Raw genomic sequence first — 17217 nt, forward strand, 5'->3', positions numbered from 1 at the left:
ATGGAAGAGTATTAATAGTTCTGTAATATCAATTGTAATTACAGATCAAGGAATAGTAGCTGGGTTACATTAGGGCCTATAGGGATCCTTACATCAGAAGCCCTGTTAAGTATTATGATTATACTTATAATGTAGCAGGTAAAGGAGCAGCAATTTCACTGCTGACTACAAATGGCCTTTGTTCATCATCCTTATTTAATACCACTCAATCCTATGTGCACTTCCACTAAGGAGAGAGGAGCTTCAGAAGGTCAAACATTTACAGGTAAGGTAAATGATATTTGTGTAGAGGCTCAAAATATTTGCAGAAATGCAATGTAAAACAATAAAGAACATCAGCCGATATAATCAAAGAAATACAAGTGTATGTTGTATACTATGAATTTACCTATCTTGATTATTCTGTTGCTTATTAAACTGATTTCTGTACTGACTTCCCGGTATTTCATATGCTTATCATCATCACTCCTTTGACTACTCATCTCGGTATTATAGAGCAGCGTTGCTGATCACATCAGACTCTTGGCTCAGCTTGTTCTGCTGTGGTCAGTTCATTCTGTTTCTTGTCCAGAATGACTTTAACCAGCTGGAGCCGCGATGTCTGCTGCTCAAAATGACATAAAATGATAAAAATCTATGGTCCCACAGCTTTATGATAAATCAGTCAATCTTCAAGTGCTGTCAAGCTGGGTGAAACAAAAGTTTATTGTATTGATTTTCTCTTGCATTTATTTTGCATTCATTTCGAATTGTACCTTAATTGTTTCTCTTTAACTTTGTCCGGACTTTTCACCGGTATACCGTGTCGTGTTACTAGTATTTACAGTGCATGCTTTTTAAATTAAACACATATTACAGTATAATAGATACAGCCAGCTGCAGGCAATCCGATGCCAAACATCAAATGCTTGTTTGTCGAGTGATCACATCTTTTATATGGCAGCAAAAATCAGCAGCGGTAGGCTACTTATTAGACTCTGTGAAGCATCATTAGGGCACATACAGTAGTACTAATTGCTACATGTTAATGAAGGGAGCAAGCCCAGAGTGACTCGCTAAAACATCGATTTAGGCTCATTTCAGGTAGAAAATTCGGCAGTGTACAAGTGCCATAACACAACCTATCCCATTGAAATGGTTTAATATTATTGCACACAGTGATACATAGTGTGATTAGATGGCAATATGTACTAATAGCTGCTACTAATGTAGGTACAGTATTATAGTAATAGTGCAGCTTAATCTGAGTTCACACAGCATTTCTACCTGTACGGAGCCATTAGTAAAACGGAGACTAAAGGTTGAAGATTTGGCCCAGGTTTCCATTCCTTTCTAACATTTTTGCTTGCCAGCATAGGATAGTCGACTACACTATTGTGTCTGGCAAAAATTCTGCAAAGGAACAGAAACCTGGTCAAGTGGAGACCACAATGGTTTCTATCTCACTAATGTTGGTCTATGGGTCTATGCAAGGTTCTGTCAAACAGCCATTTTTGGCAATTCAGATTGAACCTTGGATCAGAAAGGCTGAGTGCACACAAATGCTGTGTGAAGCCGTCCTTAGGAATATTTTAATAGCAGATAGTTATTTTCAAATATACTGCCTATCTACATGGTTATTAAATAGCGCCTAGAGATCCAGTAGGTTTAGTAAGGTATTAGGCCATCTGAGTTGGACTTCGATAGGAGGTTTCATCACAGATCCAGCTGAAAATACCAGAAATAAAAGCACTGTATGTAGTGATTTTTCTTCCATCCAAAAGCTAAGCAGCTCAGCAGAAGGCAGAAGCACCCTATTATAGTCAATCTGGTCCGCCCGGCACTATTCAATTTTGTCCAGAGAGAGACGTTCAGCCGCAGGGATTCCCCTCTCCTGCTCCCCAAACTGTGCAAGAAAGCAAAATCCCCAATGCAGGGGTGAAACCACCCTTAAAGCAGTCAAAATTCCAACCATTTCACTTGATTTATCATAATGCACCCATAAACTGGACAATATATTACACCTGGTTGAATTGCTTTCATTGGATATAATAGGAATATTTCATCATAATATGGTTATATGTTTCCTACACTTGTAAACCCATCTGAAAATACGCAAAGAGGTAAACTTGTTACTAAGAAGAGAAATAAGATGCATTCCTCTACTTTAAGAAATATTTTAATTCACTCTTTGTACTTTTAAGACAAAGCATTTCACTAGTAAATTATTTCCTATGAAATGTATATTTGTCAGTCGAAAAATGGGTATAGAAGTGAACTTTTTGTGATTTAGAGGAGCTCCTCTTCTCCTGCCAGACACACATGATGGTACCACTAAAAGACCTGGACGTGTGTTCCTAGAAAATACTAAGTAAGGGACTCCAAAGCCCTGAATGCATCTATTCTTGCTGGTTTAATGAAGTGGGGAAGTTTATCTTACTATCTTGATGGTTTTTGTCTCTTTATCATAAAAATGTTGCACCTACACCCATTTTTTTCTACTGCCATATATAGCTCACTTTCATCTATCTTTGGGATGAGACGATCATAGGGTTGGCTGTGCCTGTTAAGAGGGAAGAGAAAAGACATGTGTATGTAGCTGCATGTATATATGTATACACATATGTTTGCATCTACATGTACATAAATGAGTTTTTACCCCAACTTATTAACCTGCTTGCCTCCTCTCAGAAGTTGCTCTTCTCTTCCTATGAAATGTGTCTTTAGTATTTTGCATCTATTAAACCTGCAATCATATGAATATAAATAGAAATGTGTTGTCCTTACTCTTATTTAACTCTTCCTTAGGTATGCTGTTGTTTGTAGCAATACAAGTATTAATATGGACTACTCGAACCTTTGCCATATTGAGCCTTACAGCTCGCCCAAGCTTTACAATGGAGTTACTGAATGGTACTGAAACCGAAGAGCCCAAACAAGCATTTACTGTTCCTCTTGACTTAGACCTTGAAACCGTTGAAACTGATCTAGTCACAGATGGTGGAACTCAAGTAAATTCCCAGAGTGCTATAATATCAACAGTGACCCCTGTTTTAAGCAATGTGACAGATGGAGGGGAGAACAATATTAAACTGCAGGAACTATCTGCAACGACTATTGATCCCAAGCAACCAATTACTTTGGATGTATTCAGCACGACCAGCACTGAAGATCCTGTTCTTGCAGTAGGTATTGCTTCTAAAGAGACTGGAGACAATAGCACCGTAATCCCATTACTAGACACTAACAAAGCCTATCCATTTCATGAACAGTTAGAATCTTCCTTGGAAATACCGATGGAAAATAGTACCGAAGGAAAACAGTGCTTTTGTAATATTCCTGGACCTGCAGGAGAAAAGGGAGATAAAGGGGACAGAGGGGATTCAGGTAATTTTACCTGTTAATGGAATCATGTGTCATGCTTCATTGGTCTATGAGAGATAAGTCATTTAACTCCTTAAGGACATGGCCTGTTTTGGCCAAGAGAACGCAACGTTTTGGGGGATTTTTATCCCCACATTTCAAAACCCATAACTTTTTTATTTTTGCCCTGACATGGCCATATCCAGACTTGTTGTTTGCATGTCAAACTGTAGTTTTTATTGGTAAATGTTTGGGGTTCATATAATGTATTGTAAAACTTTTATTCATTTGTTTGTAGGGCAAGAAGAAAAAACACATCAATTCTGCCATTGTTTTTTGGGCTTTTTTCCAGCGCTAATCATACAGCATAAATGACATGATAATTTTTTTTCTGTGGGTTGCTGCGATTACGACAATACTAAAATTATATTTAATATAATTAAATTATATATTTTTTAGGTTTTTCCACTTTGCACAATAGAAACCCTTTTTAAAAAGAAAATTTTTTTTTGCATTGCTGCAACCAAAGTTCAATAACTTTTTTTGATTTTTATATCAGTGGAGCTCTATGAGGGCTTGTTTTTTGTGTGACGAGCTATAGTTTTTATTGGTACCCTATTGGCATATATATGGCTTTTCTGATCACTTTTATTTGCATATATGAACAAAATAAGTATTGTGGCTTGTTTTTTTTTAATGCACAGTTTCTGCCATAGAGGATGCTCAATTTATTGTACATGTCATTACGCATATGATCATAACAAATATTTTTTTTATACAAAGAGGGGGAAGTAAACAGAAATGGAATTTTTCTTCTTACTATTTTTTTTACATGTGTTTTTTAAAAACTTTTATCATTTTTTTTCAACTTTTTATGTCTCTGTAGGGGACTTGAACCACAAAAGCTGTGATCACTATGACAGATAGCTCTTACAGTAGAGATCACAGGCCATGGCATGGACGGAAGCCATTGTCTGAAATCTGGTTACCATGGCATCCCATCAGTCCTTCATCATTACATATCGGAGGTCCGATGATCCGCTCCGTCTGTGAACTCTTTACATGCTGCGATCTACATTGATCATGGAATATAAGGGGTTAACAGTGGGTTTAGTATTCTCAACGAACACCTTTTTGCACCTGGAGGCCGACTGTCAGTCATAGCTGGCTCCTGCTGTGGGATGGCGCAAGCTCATTTTTGAGCCCATGCCATGCACAGGACGCAAGTTTACATCCTGATGAATTAGGTACCATGCGTCCAGGATATAAATTTATGTCCTGTGGCATAAAGGAGTTAATAACATTAGAATCTACCCTGTCAGTGGGACATTTTTGCTATACAATGGTTAAGTAGGTGTACGTTCATGTACTGTATTACAGACATTAAAATAAGCTTATTTGAACTGAGCTGTATGGCTTTTTTTAAATAATGCAGATGTAAAAGGGTTGGGTTTCACAAATGTCCTATAGAACTACATTGATTGTCATTTGGTGCAACTATGCAGGAAGTCTTCATTCTGTGGCTCTCCAGCTGTTGCAAAGCTACAACTCTCCATATGTCCCAAGAACTACAGCCTATAGCTTTCATGCGATACTGGGTCTTGCAGTTCTGCAACAGCTGGGGGTCTACTGTTTGGAGATCACTGTACCATACTCTATTGTATTGACTTGGTCATTTTATTGAATTACATGCTTATGAACCTGTTAATGACAAATTTCTACATCTTGCAGGTGAACCTGGGAAAGTTGGTAAAAGAGGACCTCAAGGACTTGAGGGTGTTAAGGGGAAAAAGGGGCCACCAGGTTTTAAAGGCGAAACTGGCATTAAAGGTGATAAAGGAAACACTGGGCCAAAAGGTGATCCAGGAAACAATTGTACTCTTTGTGAAAAAGGCGAAAGAGGAGAACAGGGAGCTCCAGGTAATGATGGCGTTGAAGGATTGAAAGGTACGAAAGGTGAACCAGGTTATGAAGGCATTAAAGGTGACAGTGGACCTAAAGGAGATCTTGGAGAAAAGGGAGTACAAGGTATAGATGGCATACCGGGAGTTCCTGGGGAAATTGGGCCAGAAGGTGCTATAGGACCTAGAGGCCCTGCTGGACTAAAAGGTGATCGAGGAATGCTGGGACCTATGGGACCAATAGGCTACCGTGGACTTGCAGGAAGCCCGGGGAGGAAGGGAGATAAAGGACAGAAAGGATCTCAGTCTGACCGCGAAAACATTGCATTTTCTGTGAGTTTCCGAGGACAAAGGAATGTTTTCTTACCAGGACAACCAATAAAATTTGAAAAGGTTTTCATTAATGAAAATCAACCCTATAGTGTAAACTCAGGTATATTTGTAGCCAACATTGAAGGTGTCTACTTTTTCACATATCATATAAGTTTATCGCATTCATCTTTTATGATTGGCCTGGCTCAAAACGGTAAGATTATTATACAGACACAAGCCAGGCAGTGTGAGCGTAATATTTGTCAAGCTTCTGGATCGGTTCTGCTTCATCTCAGAGAAGATGATGAGATTTGGCTTCAGGTTTTAACTAGTACCCAAAGTGAATTGATTTTTGATGAATCCGATTCACTCTTCACAGGATTTATGCTGTATTCTCTTGAAGAAGAGCTATAATTTTAGAGATTGAATGCTGTGCTTCAGCATTTTACATTTGAATGATTAAATAATGGAATACATTTCATCACTTTTGAACAGTACAGAAAGTAAAAACATTGTCAAGCCCATCATTTTATAAATCTTCAATGAGTTGCATATGGGACATCTTGACCCTCTCATCATCACATAAGTCACGGTTAGTTTTTTCAGATACTTAGCATGAAATCACCCAAAACGGTCCCAGTTCATCCATTCAATTATGCAATTTTCAGTGTAATTATGTTAAATATTGATATTCAAAATGCCAAAATGCTATAATTATATGATTAAAGTTTATAAATATAGGCATACTGTAATATAAACCTGTGACTAGGCAATTAAAACTGGTAATACTATTAAAGCTGTGAATTTCTATGTAATAAAACCTTTCTAGTATTTTTGAGTAGTACTCTGTCCACATAGTTGTGGAAACACAAACATGCCTTAAAGGTGTAGCATCCTAATCTTCAGCAAATATGATTTTTTGGTACACCAAAGTTGTTCTTTTTAACGTAACTACTCCTGAATTCCCTGGCTGGGAGAATATTGATTCTGTAAAGGAATTGTGCCAGCATTAAAGGTTATCCACTAGATAGGGGTAACATTAAAGGGGTTGTCCCGCGCCGAAACGGGTTTTTTTTTTTTTTAACCCCCCCCCCCGTTCGGCGCGAGACAACCCCGATGCAGGGGTTAAAAAAACAACCCGCACAGCGCTTACTTGAATCCCGGTGGTCCGGCGTCTTCATACTTACCTGCTGAAGATGGCCGCCGGGATCCTCTGTCTCCGTGGACCGCAGGGCTTCTGTGCGGTCCATTGCCGATTCCAGCCTCCTGATTGGCTGGAATCGGCACGTGACGGGGCGGAGCTACACGGAGCCGGCATTCTACACGAGCGGCCCCATAGAAGACTGCAGAAGACCCGGACTGCGCAAGCGCGGCTAATTTGGCCATCGGAGGGCGAAAATTAGTCGGCTCCATGGGAACGAGGATGCCAGCAACGGAGCAGGTAAGTATAAAACTTTTTATAACTTCTGTATGGCTCATAATTAATGCACAATGTACATTACAAAGTGCATTATTATGGCCATACAGAAGTGTATAGACCCACTTGCTGCCGCGGGACAACCCCTTTAAGATCAGTGAGGGTCCAATGATTGGGACCCCCAGCAATCCCAAGAATGGGGGTCACAAAAGTTTTTACATGAATTAAGTGGAAGAACCAGCACCTAAACTTGGTTATCTCTGGCAGTACCACTGAAATGAATGAAGTGGCAAAGCACATGCTCCACCACCGCTCCATTTATGTGGACCCCTATTCGATCAGTGGAGGTTCAAGCAATCAGACCCCAAATGATCTACAAGTTATCCCTTACACTACGACTAGGGGATAACTTTTAATCCTGGCGTAACCCTTTTGAGCCTACAATTTGAACATTGCTGATTTTTAAAGCAGATTCTGCACTGTAAATCTGCAAATTAATGTGTAATACATGTTAATGGGCTTTTCAAATGTAGTGGGGAAGAATGTGTGGAATTCAAGCTGTGGTATAGATTTACAATTTTCATTATATTGTGGAATACAAAGGGTGAATTCCCTGCAACATTTGCAGCATAACTCTTGACTATAGACTATATAGAGTCAATACTTTGGTTGTTAGGGATAAAAAATCCCAAATGACTACAGTTAAATCATCTCTTTGTTGCAAACAACTCCCCATATTTCAAGGTACCCCTCTACAGTAATGTCCCATTTAGACAGGACAAGAGTCGTCTAAATGGCTGCACAAGCACTGATGTCACCGCTAACGTCATTAGCGCTCGTGCAGAAAACATCGTTGGATCATGGTCTTCTCACTCAGCACTTCGCCTTCTACGTGAAGCGCTGAGCGGGGAGCATTTAGACTGAGCGAGAAGCCGCGATCCAGCGAATGTTTTTATCCTGAAAGTCAGCGATAATGAGAAGTGAATGAATAGTAAACATTTTTTCTTTTTTGCATTTACTACATTATCGCTTAATTTTGCTCATTTGAACAAATTTTAAGTGATAATCGTCCTGTGTAAATGGCCCTTAAGTCCTGAAGACAATGGGGGACTGGGTTATCCACAATCACCATTAATTTAAAATGATTGACTGGTGTTATGTAAATAACGTGTAATCATTCTATAAAGGAGAGTTCAGCAACCTTCTAATATACTTAATGTTTTAATTACTACTCATTTTCCAGACCTCTGTTCTCTCTTAGCTAATGGAAACATTTTTGTTTACATACAGAAGCTAAAAGCCCTTCTTGTTCTGTTCTTGTTCATGGCACTAATGGGCTTGTCCTAATTTATCAGACTAGGACAGGTTTTGCTTTAAGTGTTCCTTAATATTACATGATTTAAAGTATCAGTACTTACCTGAGTTATTTCCTCGATGCTATGTTCTCAAATGTTAACCTATAGAAGGTACTTGATGAGTACATCTGCCTGTACTAGGCAATCCTCTATGAGCCCAATGCAGTAGCAAATATTTCTCACGTTACTGACATTAGGCTTAGTGCATCTTAGTTACTGACTAGTGCATCAACTGTGAGGTCTATATGGTCTGTAGTCTCTAAATGTAATAAATAATGTTTCCATTTACTGAGACCATGCAGATATCTTGAATATGGAAAGGAATTGAAGCAGTACATAAAAAGCTGGAAGACTTTTTTTGCAACATTGAAGGGTTAATCCACCTTTAAAAGAGATGGCAGAATGCTAGGAAATGCCATCACAATATAATCATTAGATGTCTGACATATATGTCCACCACTATTCCTGAGAATTAAGGGTCCACAGCCCTGCGGCGCTGGAAAACTAAACCAGTACTGCAAGCCCTTCATACACTGGATTGGTGGGGAGTCCTAAAGACTGGAACCCACCTATCAAAATGTGGTGGCATGTCTTAGAGATATGCCCTCACTTTATGAGCTAGGAATAAATATTCACTCATTATTTACATGAGCCTGAACAGTCCATGAAAACTGATATATACTCATTATAACGCGTTACATATTGTTATTCTACAAGGTATAATATGGGTCAGTTTACACTGCTAGTTATTGCTAGGCATTATATTGCATGTTTCAAAAGGCAAAAAACAAATACAACATTTGAGAAATACAATTCTGCATGAACTGAGAAAATTCTGATGTATATAGTGATTATTGGGCAACGTGAATAAACTTCTCTCCAGAGTTAAGCACATATCATCTTCAGTATTGGATAGACAACCAATAAATAACATTTTCGTCTTATTGTAATGTTATTTTTTTATGCAGAGGTCACTCTCTGTTTATCTTGTATGTTCTTCTAAACAATTCTACTTGTGACCTCTATACACATGTTTTACTTTCTCTGAAACATTCAACGTCTTATTTACACAATAAAATGTAATAATGTTTCCTGTATTTATAAACCATAGAAAACACCAACAGATAATGTTCTTAAAGGCCATGGAAACCTTTGTGCATGAAAAATCATACATATCTTACAAAGTCCCTGCAGAAAAAAAGATGCCCTTTTCTGTTTTTTTGCATTAAGTTTTCCTTCTCATACATTTAGAAAGCTTCTTACTTGCTCTTTAGACCCTCCTAATTTCAAGTTTCTGGCTTGGGGGTGTTCCCATCAATAATCAGCTGGTCTCTCTCATAAGCATGCACAAGCTAAGCTCCCATTCCCCTCTCCTCTTTCAGAGACTGTGCAGCATAATTATGCCCACTCAATACTACACAGCTATCTCTCCATTATCTCATCCTCTGGCTGCCTTCACACAGGCATATTTAGACTGCGGGATCCAAAGTGGTGATCCCGCTGCAAATACTGCCCATAGCATGCTATGTAAAACCGTTTTCCCTGCCCACGAGCGGAAATCAACTGCAATTTTCCGCTCATGGAGGAAAAATCGCAGCATGTTCTATTTTGGTGCGGGCCATGCAAGGACAGCTTCCAATGATGTCAATGGAAGCCGTTTGTCCTGCAGCCCTTCTGCAGTGAGCAGTGCAGATAGGCTGTGGGCGCGTCACACTCTGTAATGCTCATGGGCACCAGCCCACACATCTGCAGTACAGAAGCAGCCTGCACACAAAGCCATCAGACAGGTATGCAGGGGTCACTGCCAGGGCACAGGGTTGGATTCCACTGCGAGATCTCACAGCCAGAATCCGACCCATTCGTGTGCAGGTAGCCTCTCCCTAAATAGCTGCTGGTCCCATTCACTCTCACTGCTGATAAGAGCAGAAAATCCATCTAGAGTGAAATAGAGCCCTCTGTAATAGTAACTTTCTCAGCTCTGTTCTCCGGATCTCCTCCACCATCCCCCAGCACAGTCATACTGCTCTCTATAATAGCTCAGTGGAAAGGCGGTGAGTGCATGTTCACAATGGAGCAACAGACTAGGGGAGGGACTGTCAGTTTACATGCGAATATGATCACTCAAAATTCATTCAAAAGATAGCTTGAATGACAGTTTGAGCGATCATTTTGCATAAACTACTAATAGGCCCATTATTAGCTTCTTAGCTTCATTTGTGTGCAAACGAACCTCTCTTATCTGTATGCAGATAACAGTGCGGGGGGGGGGGGGGGCTGTTATCTGCATACAGCTCCATTGTTCTCCCACAGGACAGCAGCTGAAAACAAGGTTATCAGCGCTCCTGTGGAGAATCACATGGTGTGGTCCGTGCTATCAGCTGGCTGGCTGAACAATGGTTTTTATACTGAACTAAAAATCATTGTTCGGCAGAAAAGCAAAAGGTGGTAACATACACACACAACAATTATTGCTCAAAAGACATCATTTGAACGAATTTTGAGCCATAATCGTTGCCTGTAAATGTAAAAAGTTTTCAGTCCTCCATTCTGCAGTGCCTTAGAAAACAATACAAGCATAGACTTCAAACAATCAAAAAGTTTCAGTGAAAAACGATTTCTAAAAGTTTTCATTTCCAGGAACATATGCATTAATAGGAAAAAAAAAAGAACGAGTTAAAAGGGAAAAAAGAGTGCAAAGGTGTACAGAGCCTTTAAATAAACCAGGCAACAAACATTTTCTGTTACTGTTTTGGTAACTTTTGCTGCTGGCTTTTAATATTTGGCATTAGTAATTCTGGATTTAGCAAATAAACACAGCAGATGGTAAGAAGGATGTAAAAAATATTTAGTTTTTTCTTTAATAAAGCAATTGAATGGACCTGGGCTGCTCTCAGATCCAAAATAGTTGGGCGTGGGATGTGATAAAAAACAGAAATTGGCCATTACTGTTAATTAGACAGCTTATGCATCATTGTGGCACAGTTCAAATCTTAATGAAGCACAGCAGAAAAAAAATGCGTGTTATGCCTCATACCCCTTAGGTGGCGGTGTATGACTCAGGGATGCAAGAAACACAGAGAATCACTCCCTAAGGCCCTGCAATCAACTATAACATGGTGTGTCAGTTATGCCCTTTTAAACCACAGTAGTAAATATCAATAGCATTTCTATAGTAAAATATATGTGTAATGTCATAGCCCAAAAATGGGATGGAAGTATACAAATTATTATATAGTATCATTTAGGTCTGTGAATTACCGTATGTTTACATCACTATAGAGGTGTATATGGACTACATGTGTTCAGACACACTCCCCTCCCCCCCCCCCCCCTTCCCCATATTTATAGCTCTAAGATCAACCTTCAGGGACTAATTTTAGGAAATGGATATAATAAAACATATAGTAGTCATACATTTGTTCTGTTATACGAATTTTCTTTACAGGAATACGGAACACACCCTTTAAATTAGGGAGCACTGGATAGGTGACAGAATGAATGAGATGACATTTTGCAATCTTTTCTAGTCATAAGGAGTTTTATGATATGAAATCTGTTAAAAACCACAGTTTTATAGTACTGAGCATACAGAGCTGCTCTTTTACGGTACACGATAATACATCATTTCCAAGGTTTTAGCTTGTCTCCAGCTGTGATATGGGGCAAGGGGATATTATACACATTTCTTCTCACAATTTGAATGCGGATAATATGTTGACACTTGGAGTGCAGAAGAATGATAAAGGTTACATGACCAAATAACTCAAATTTGGAACACACAAAACCTCCCAAATCATGAAATCGTTTGGCAGAAGCTTATTGCTGGCTAATCCAGTTCATGCCAAAGAACTTTAATATTGCCCTACTGTGCATGACTCACAATCATAAAATAGGCTGCTCTGAAATTATAGCTCACTTCTTCATCATAATCAAGAATCCCCTGAATAACTATGAAACATGCTGTTTTGTAAATGTCTTTGCTTATTATTTCACAATAGGTAAATAGTGACTACATTCTAGTGGTTACATTGCTCGGCTTCCTGAGGTTGTTATCTTTGTACAAAGCTAAAATTGCACGGTAAAGATCTTTATTTTTTAATGTCAGCAATTCATAATATAAAAATAGGAAAATTCTACATTTGTACTTGTGCGGATGAAGCAACTCTAACTCTGTACTCCCAAAAAAAGATAACCTTTTCCCAGGGATCACCAGTCTGAATGGATTAACGAATTCATGTACATAAATTGTCTTTACTGTGATATCATTTCAGGAGGCACCATAAACTTGCTTCTTGGCTCTTCGCTTCTGCAAATAATGGTTAAACTTGCATGTCACTAGAGAATGCGCCGCTCATCACGTCAGATCAAACACATTGCAGAGAACTTTTATGGAAATCTATAGTTAATAGGTTGTGTCTTGCTTCAGGACAAGTTAAAACTGGCATTCTGCTGACATGTCCGTGAAAGAATGAAGGAACAGTTGCAAAAAATGCTTTATATGTTTTATGCATAAAGTTCTGTTTTGTATAATTTAAGTAATAAAATGTAACCATCATCCTAGTTATTTATTTATAATCTGCTGTTACTGAATCTGTAGTAATATTGCACAATCCTAGCCTAAAAAGTATTGCATGGTAGCAAATTATACTTAGAAAACAACTTCTTAATTGATTTTCTGTGTTAAGGGAAGCAGGGAAACTTGGAGAATAGCAACGGAGTATATTTGTGCTTGAACAAGGTTTTGAGATGGCAATAATTAGGCTGGGGGCTCCTGCCGGTGAGCGTAATGTTTTAATGGTCCTGAGAGCGTGACGCAATTGTACTCTGAATGGAGCGCTATCGCTTCTCACGAGCAGACCAATCTTCTTACTGTACTTTTTTCCGCTGCCAGGCCAGTTCACGCTGGTGCGTGACTCACCCGTGCCATGGTTGAACAGGCAGGGCAGCCTAATTACTAGGCAGGGCAGCGTATTTAGAAATCCGAGCCAGCCTACTTAGTCTGATGTGTAATCGATCTTCTCTGCGAAATTATATGGTTCAGTGCATGATTTCATGTAGACGATTTTCTTCCAAATGGGGATATAAACATTAAATACACCATTGATACTGTAGCTTTCGGTTGAACAAGCTTGATTGACCTCAGCTATCTCTCCGAACTCCAGGGGCATGACTAAGCTACTCTGCGTTGGCCTGGATATTTAGGGCAGTGAAGTGTTTGCCCTGAGTGTATGAAGGCCTAGCTACAAATCTGTCTTACTCCCCCATGAACATGCATATTCTCCTGGGAGAGCAAATGAACAATAATATTCAACATTTGCGATCTTCGTTTCCTCCAATAGCAATCATGAGAAATTTGTCAAGCTGCCCTCATACACTTTAGATCATTGGGCTATCACACAAAAAATTGGTGGGATTGGTTGACTTTAAAGAGATATTCCCATATGGGTACAAGAGTATCAAACGACCTCCTGACAGCCAAATCGAAGGGCGATTACTCCCTTCTGATCCTCCTCGACCTCTCCACAGCATTCGACACTGTTGACCACAAACTCCTCCTCAGTATGCTTTGCTTCATCGGCCTAAAGGACACTGCTCTCTCCTGGTTTCCCTCCTACCTCTCTGACCACTCACTCAGCATCTCCTTTTGCTGGCTCCACCTCCCCTCCTCTTCCCCTTGCTCTTGGGATCCCCCAGGGTCCCCTCCTTTTCTCCATTTACACAGCCCCTATTGGAGAGACCATCAGGAGTTTTGGCCTCCAATACCACCTCTACGCTGATGACACCCAGCTATATACCTCTTCCCGTGACATCTCTACACCTTTCCTCCAAAACATCAACGACTGTCTGTCCGCTGTCTGTAACACTATGCTCTCTCTCTACCTAAAACGAAACCTCTCTAAAACTGACCTACTGGCATTTCCACCCTCCACTAACTGACCTCATCCTGACATCTCCATCTCAGTGTGTGGCGCCACCATAACTCTCAGACAGCATGCCCGCTGCCTTGGGGTCATATTCGACTCCAATCTCTCATTTACCCCCTACATCCAATCTCTTGCCTGAACATGTCAGCTGCACCTCAAGAATATCGCAAGAATCCGCTCTTTTCTCACTATGGACACGCTAAAAACGCTTATTATTGCCCTCATTCACTCTCGGCTCGATTATTGCAACTAATTGCTGATCGACCTCCCCGCGCCAGACTCTACCCTCTCCAATCCATCCTGAATGCGGCAGCCAGGCTCATCTTCCTGTCCAGCCGCTACTTAGACGCCTCTGTCCTGTGCCAGTCACTGCACTGGCTGCCCGTTAAATACAGAATTCAATTTAAACTCACTACCTTCATCCACAAAGCCCTCCACAGTGCAGCATGACCCTACATTGCCTCCCTCATCTCAATCCATTACCCAGCCCGGGCTCTCCGCTCTGCTAATGAAACTAGACTGCGCGCCCCTCTAATTCAAACTTCTCATTCCCGCCTCCAAGACTTCTCCAGAGCAGCACCAGTCCTCTGGAACTCACTACCAAAGGATATCTGGGCAATCCATGACTCACAGAACTTCAGGCATGCTCTAAAACGCACCTCCTCAGGGAGGCATACCGCATTCCCTAAACAAACCCCTCTGTACGCCGCCTGATAACATGCTCTGTGACCTACTGACTGCAATCCCTGCTAGCCACAATCAACTGCCCTTGTAGTCATACCAATTCTGCCATCACATGGCTAAATGTCTGACTATTGTCTATGTGTATAACATCCCTCACACTCCACCTCGCCATACCGTGCACATCTCCAGCCCCTTTACCTTTACTTGTTGTATGTAAGCTCATTGGAGCAGGACCCTCACCCCTATTGTTTCCATCAACTGATTACTATGTAACCGTGGTTCTGTAATTTTTGTATTTTCTGTCTTTCTGTATCCCCCCTGTCTATGTAAGCGCTGCAGAATATGTTGGCGCTATACAAATGAAGATTATTATTAAAGATTATTATTATATGGACCTCCAAGGCTGTAATGCCTCACGCCTTCACTGAACGTGGCATGTAAGCAGTTGAAGGTGGATTAGTTTTACTTGCTATTTCAGCAAGTTATTTCTGCAACTCGTTATCTGCTTTACACAAATCCCTTGTATTTCTATTGGAGCTAGGGAAGTAGTGTCCCTCTAATCTAAAGTGCATGACTAACTTACTTAAAGGGGTTGTCGGGTCTGAACTATTGATAACTTATCCCCAAGATAGTAAAAAACACATGCTTCAGCACTCATACACACCTAAGGCTGGGTTCACACAGGGCGGATTTGCTGCGGTTCTGCAGCGGTTTGCCATTGCATATCCGCACTGCGGCAAAACCGCTGCGTTTGCAGTGTAATGCAGTGCAAATGTGTTTGGGCAAAAAGCTGTTCTCACAGGACGGATTTTTTCAACACTGCCGCAGTACAGAAATGCAGCTGCGGTGCGGTTTTTCAAGACGCAGCATGTCAATTATTTTGACTTTTCCGCAGCGCTTTTTGGTCCATAGACCTCTATGGACGCAGCAAAATCCGCACCAAAATACGCTGCAAAAAGTAAAAAAGCGGTTTTGACGCTGAAGCAGTTCTTCTGCGGCAAAACCGTAATGGAAAAACCGCAGCAAAACCGCAACAAATCTGCCCTGTGTGAACCCAGCCTTATATCTGCAAAAAAGCGCTCAACTGTTGTTCATACTAATTGCATAAAAAATGCAAGGTTTTTATCGCAGAACTTGATCAAATTAGCGTATGCCCAATGCCCATCCACTACGTCAAGTTGAACTTTAATTAAAGATCTGTAGACACCTCTCTTTGGGCTAAAAAGCCTCCACATGAATGGTAAAGCATGATACCAAGCTATATACTAAACTTAACCACTTGGGACAGATGGGAGAATGGAGTGTGTAACACAAAAAACAAGAGTCTGCACATCCAAGAGATAAATAAAGTGTGAAGGTGCACAGTAAGCTATGGCTGCAACACATATAGTAACAAATATATGCTTCAGCACTTGTATACATGTAATTTCTGCATAAAAATGCACAGCTATTGATTATACTAGCCACATAAAAAATGCAAGGTTCTTGGAGTACTATTTGAACAAATTAGTGTGTGCCCATCTGCCGCATAAGGCAATACCAACCCAGACCACTGCCATGTGTATGGAGCTGTCAGCTTCTAGCTCCATATACACTGATAGCTGTCCAGATAACAACAGGTTCCCCGGGGTCCTTAGTATCAGGCTATTGCCAATCAACTATTGATGATCCATGATGAGGAAAGATCATCAATAGTTCAGACCCAGCCAACCTCTTTAACCTCCTTCCTCAGTTTTTAGTCAATAGAAAGGCTTAGGCTGGGCTCACATGAACGGATTGGATTCCGTGAGTGTATATCCGCAGCAGAAGACCTGCCGAAGTGAATTGGGTATGGTCATGTATGCATACCCGGATGTACATCATATGACAGTGTATCATCCGCTCAGAAGGACGAACATAAGCAGGGAATGACATGAGAAAGTTACCCAATCCCTTGGAAACACCTTGCTATTGCTTAGGCCACTGCCCAGGCATCATTCTCTTGTGCTGTCGTGGTGAGAGCTGTTATGAGAGCCTTAAGAACGGGATACTGCTTTCCAGGCTTGGCTGGTTTATACTACTTATTTTAGAAGTAGTATAAATCATTTAAAAAAACCTTATTCTTCTGTGGGAAGAGCCTGGAAGAACAAGCGGAAGTTGCAGACAGCAGGCTGGATGGTGTGCTGCTCCCCAGAATCTGTCCTGCATTGTCTGCCGACAAATTCTTGCTTTCTTTATAGCATTTGTATCTGGTCTCCTACCAACTTGCGTACAAATCCGCATTCATATGCAACATAATTGCA

General features: G+C 40.5%; 1 protein-coding gene across 1 annotated transcript in view; it reads left to right on the forward strand.

The window, feature by feature from the left end:
• Positions 1 to 210: 210 nt before the first annotated feature.
• OTOL1 (otolin 1) overlaps positions 211 to 17217 on the forward strand; it is a 58818-nt gene continuing 41811 nt past the window's right edge. The window contains exons 1-3 of the mRNA XM_066603188.1: positions 211 to 265; positions 2788 to 3366; positions 5074 to 5962. Of these exons, the coding sequence (XP_066459285.1) occupies positions 214 to 265; positions 2788 to 3366; positions 5074 to 5962 (1520 nt within the window). The 5' untranslated portion in view covers positions 211 to 213. The remainder of the gene's footprint in view (positions 266 to 2787; positions 3367 to 5073; positions 5963 to 17217) is intronic.

Source organism: Eleutherodactylus coqui, chromosome 1 (assembly GCF_035609145.1).
Source record: "Eleutherodactylus coqui strain aEleCoq1 chromosome 1, aEleCoq1.hap1, whole genome shotgun sequence".
NCBI classification, from domain to species: domain Eukaryota; kingdom Metazoa; phylum Chordata; class Amphibia; order Anura; family Eleutherodactylidae; genus Eleutherodactylus; species Eleutherodactylus coqui.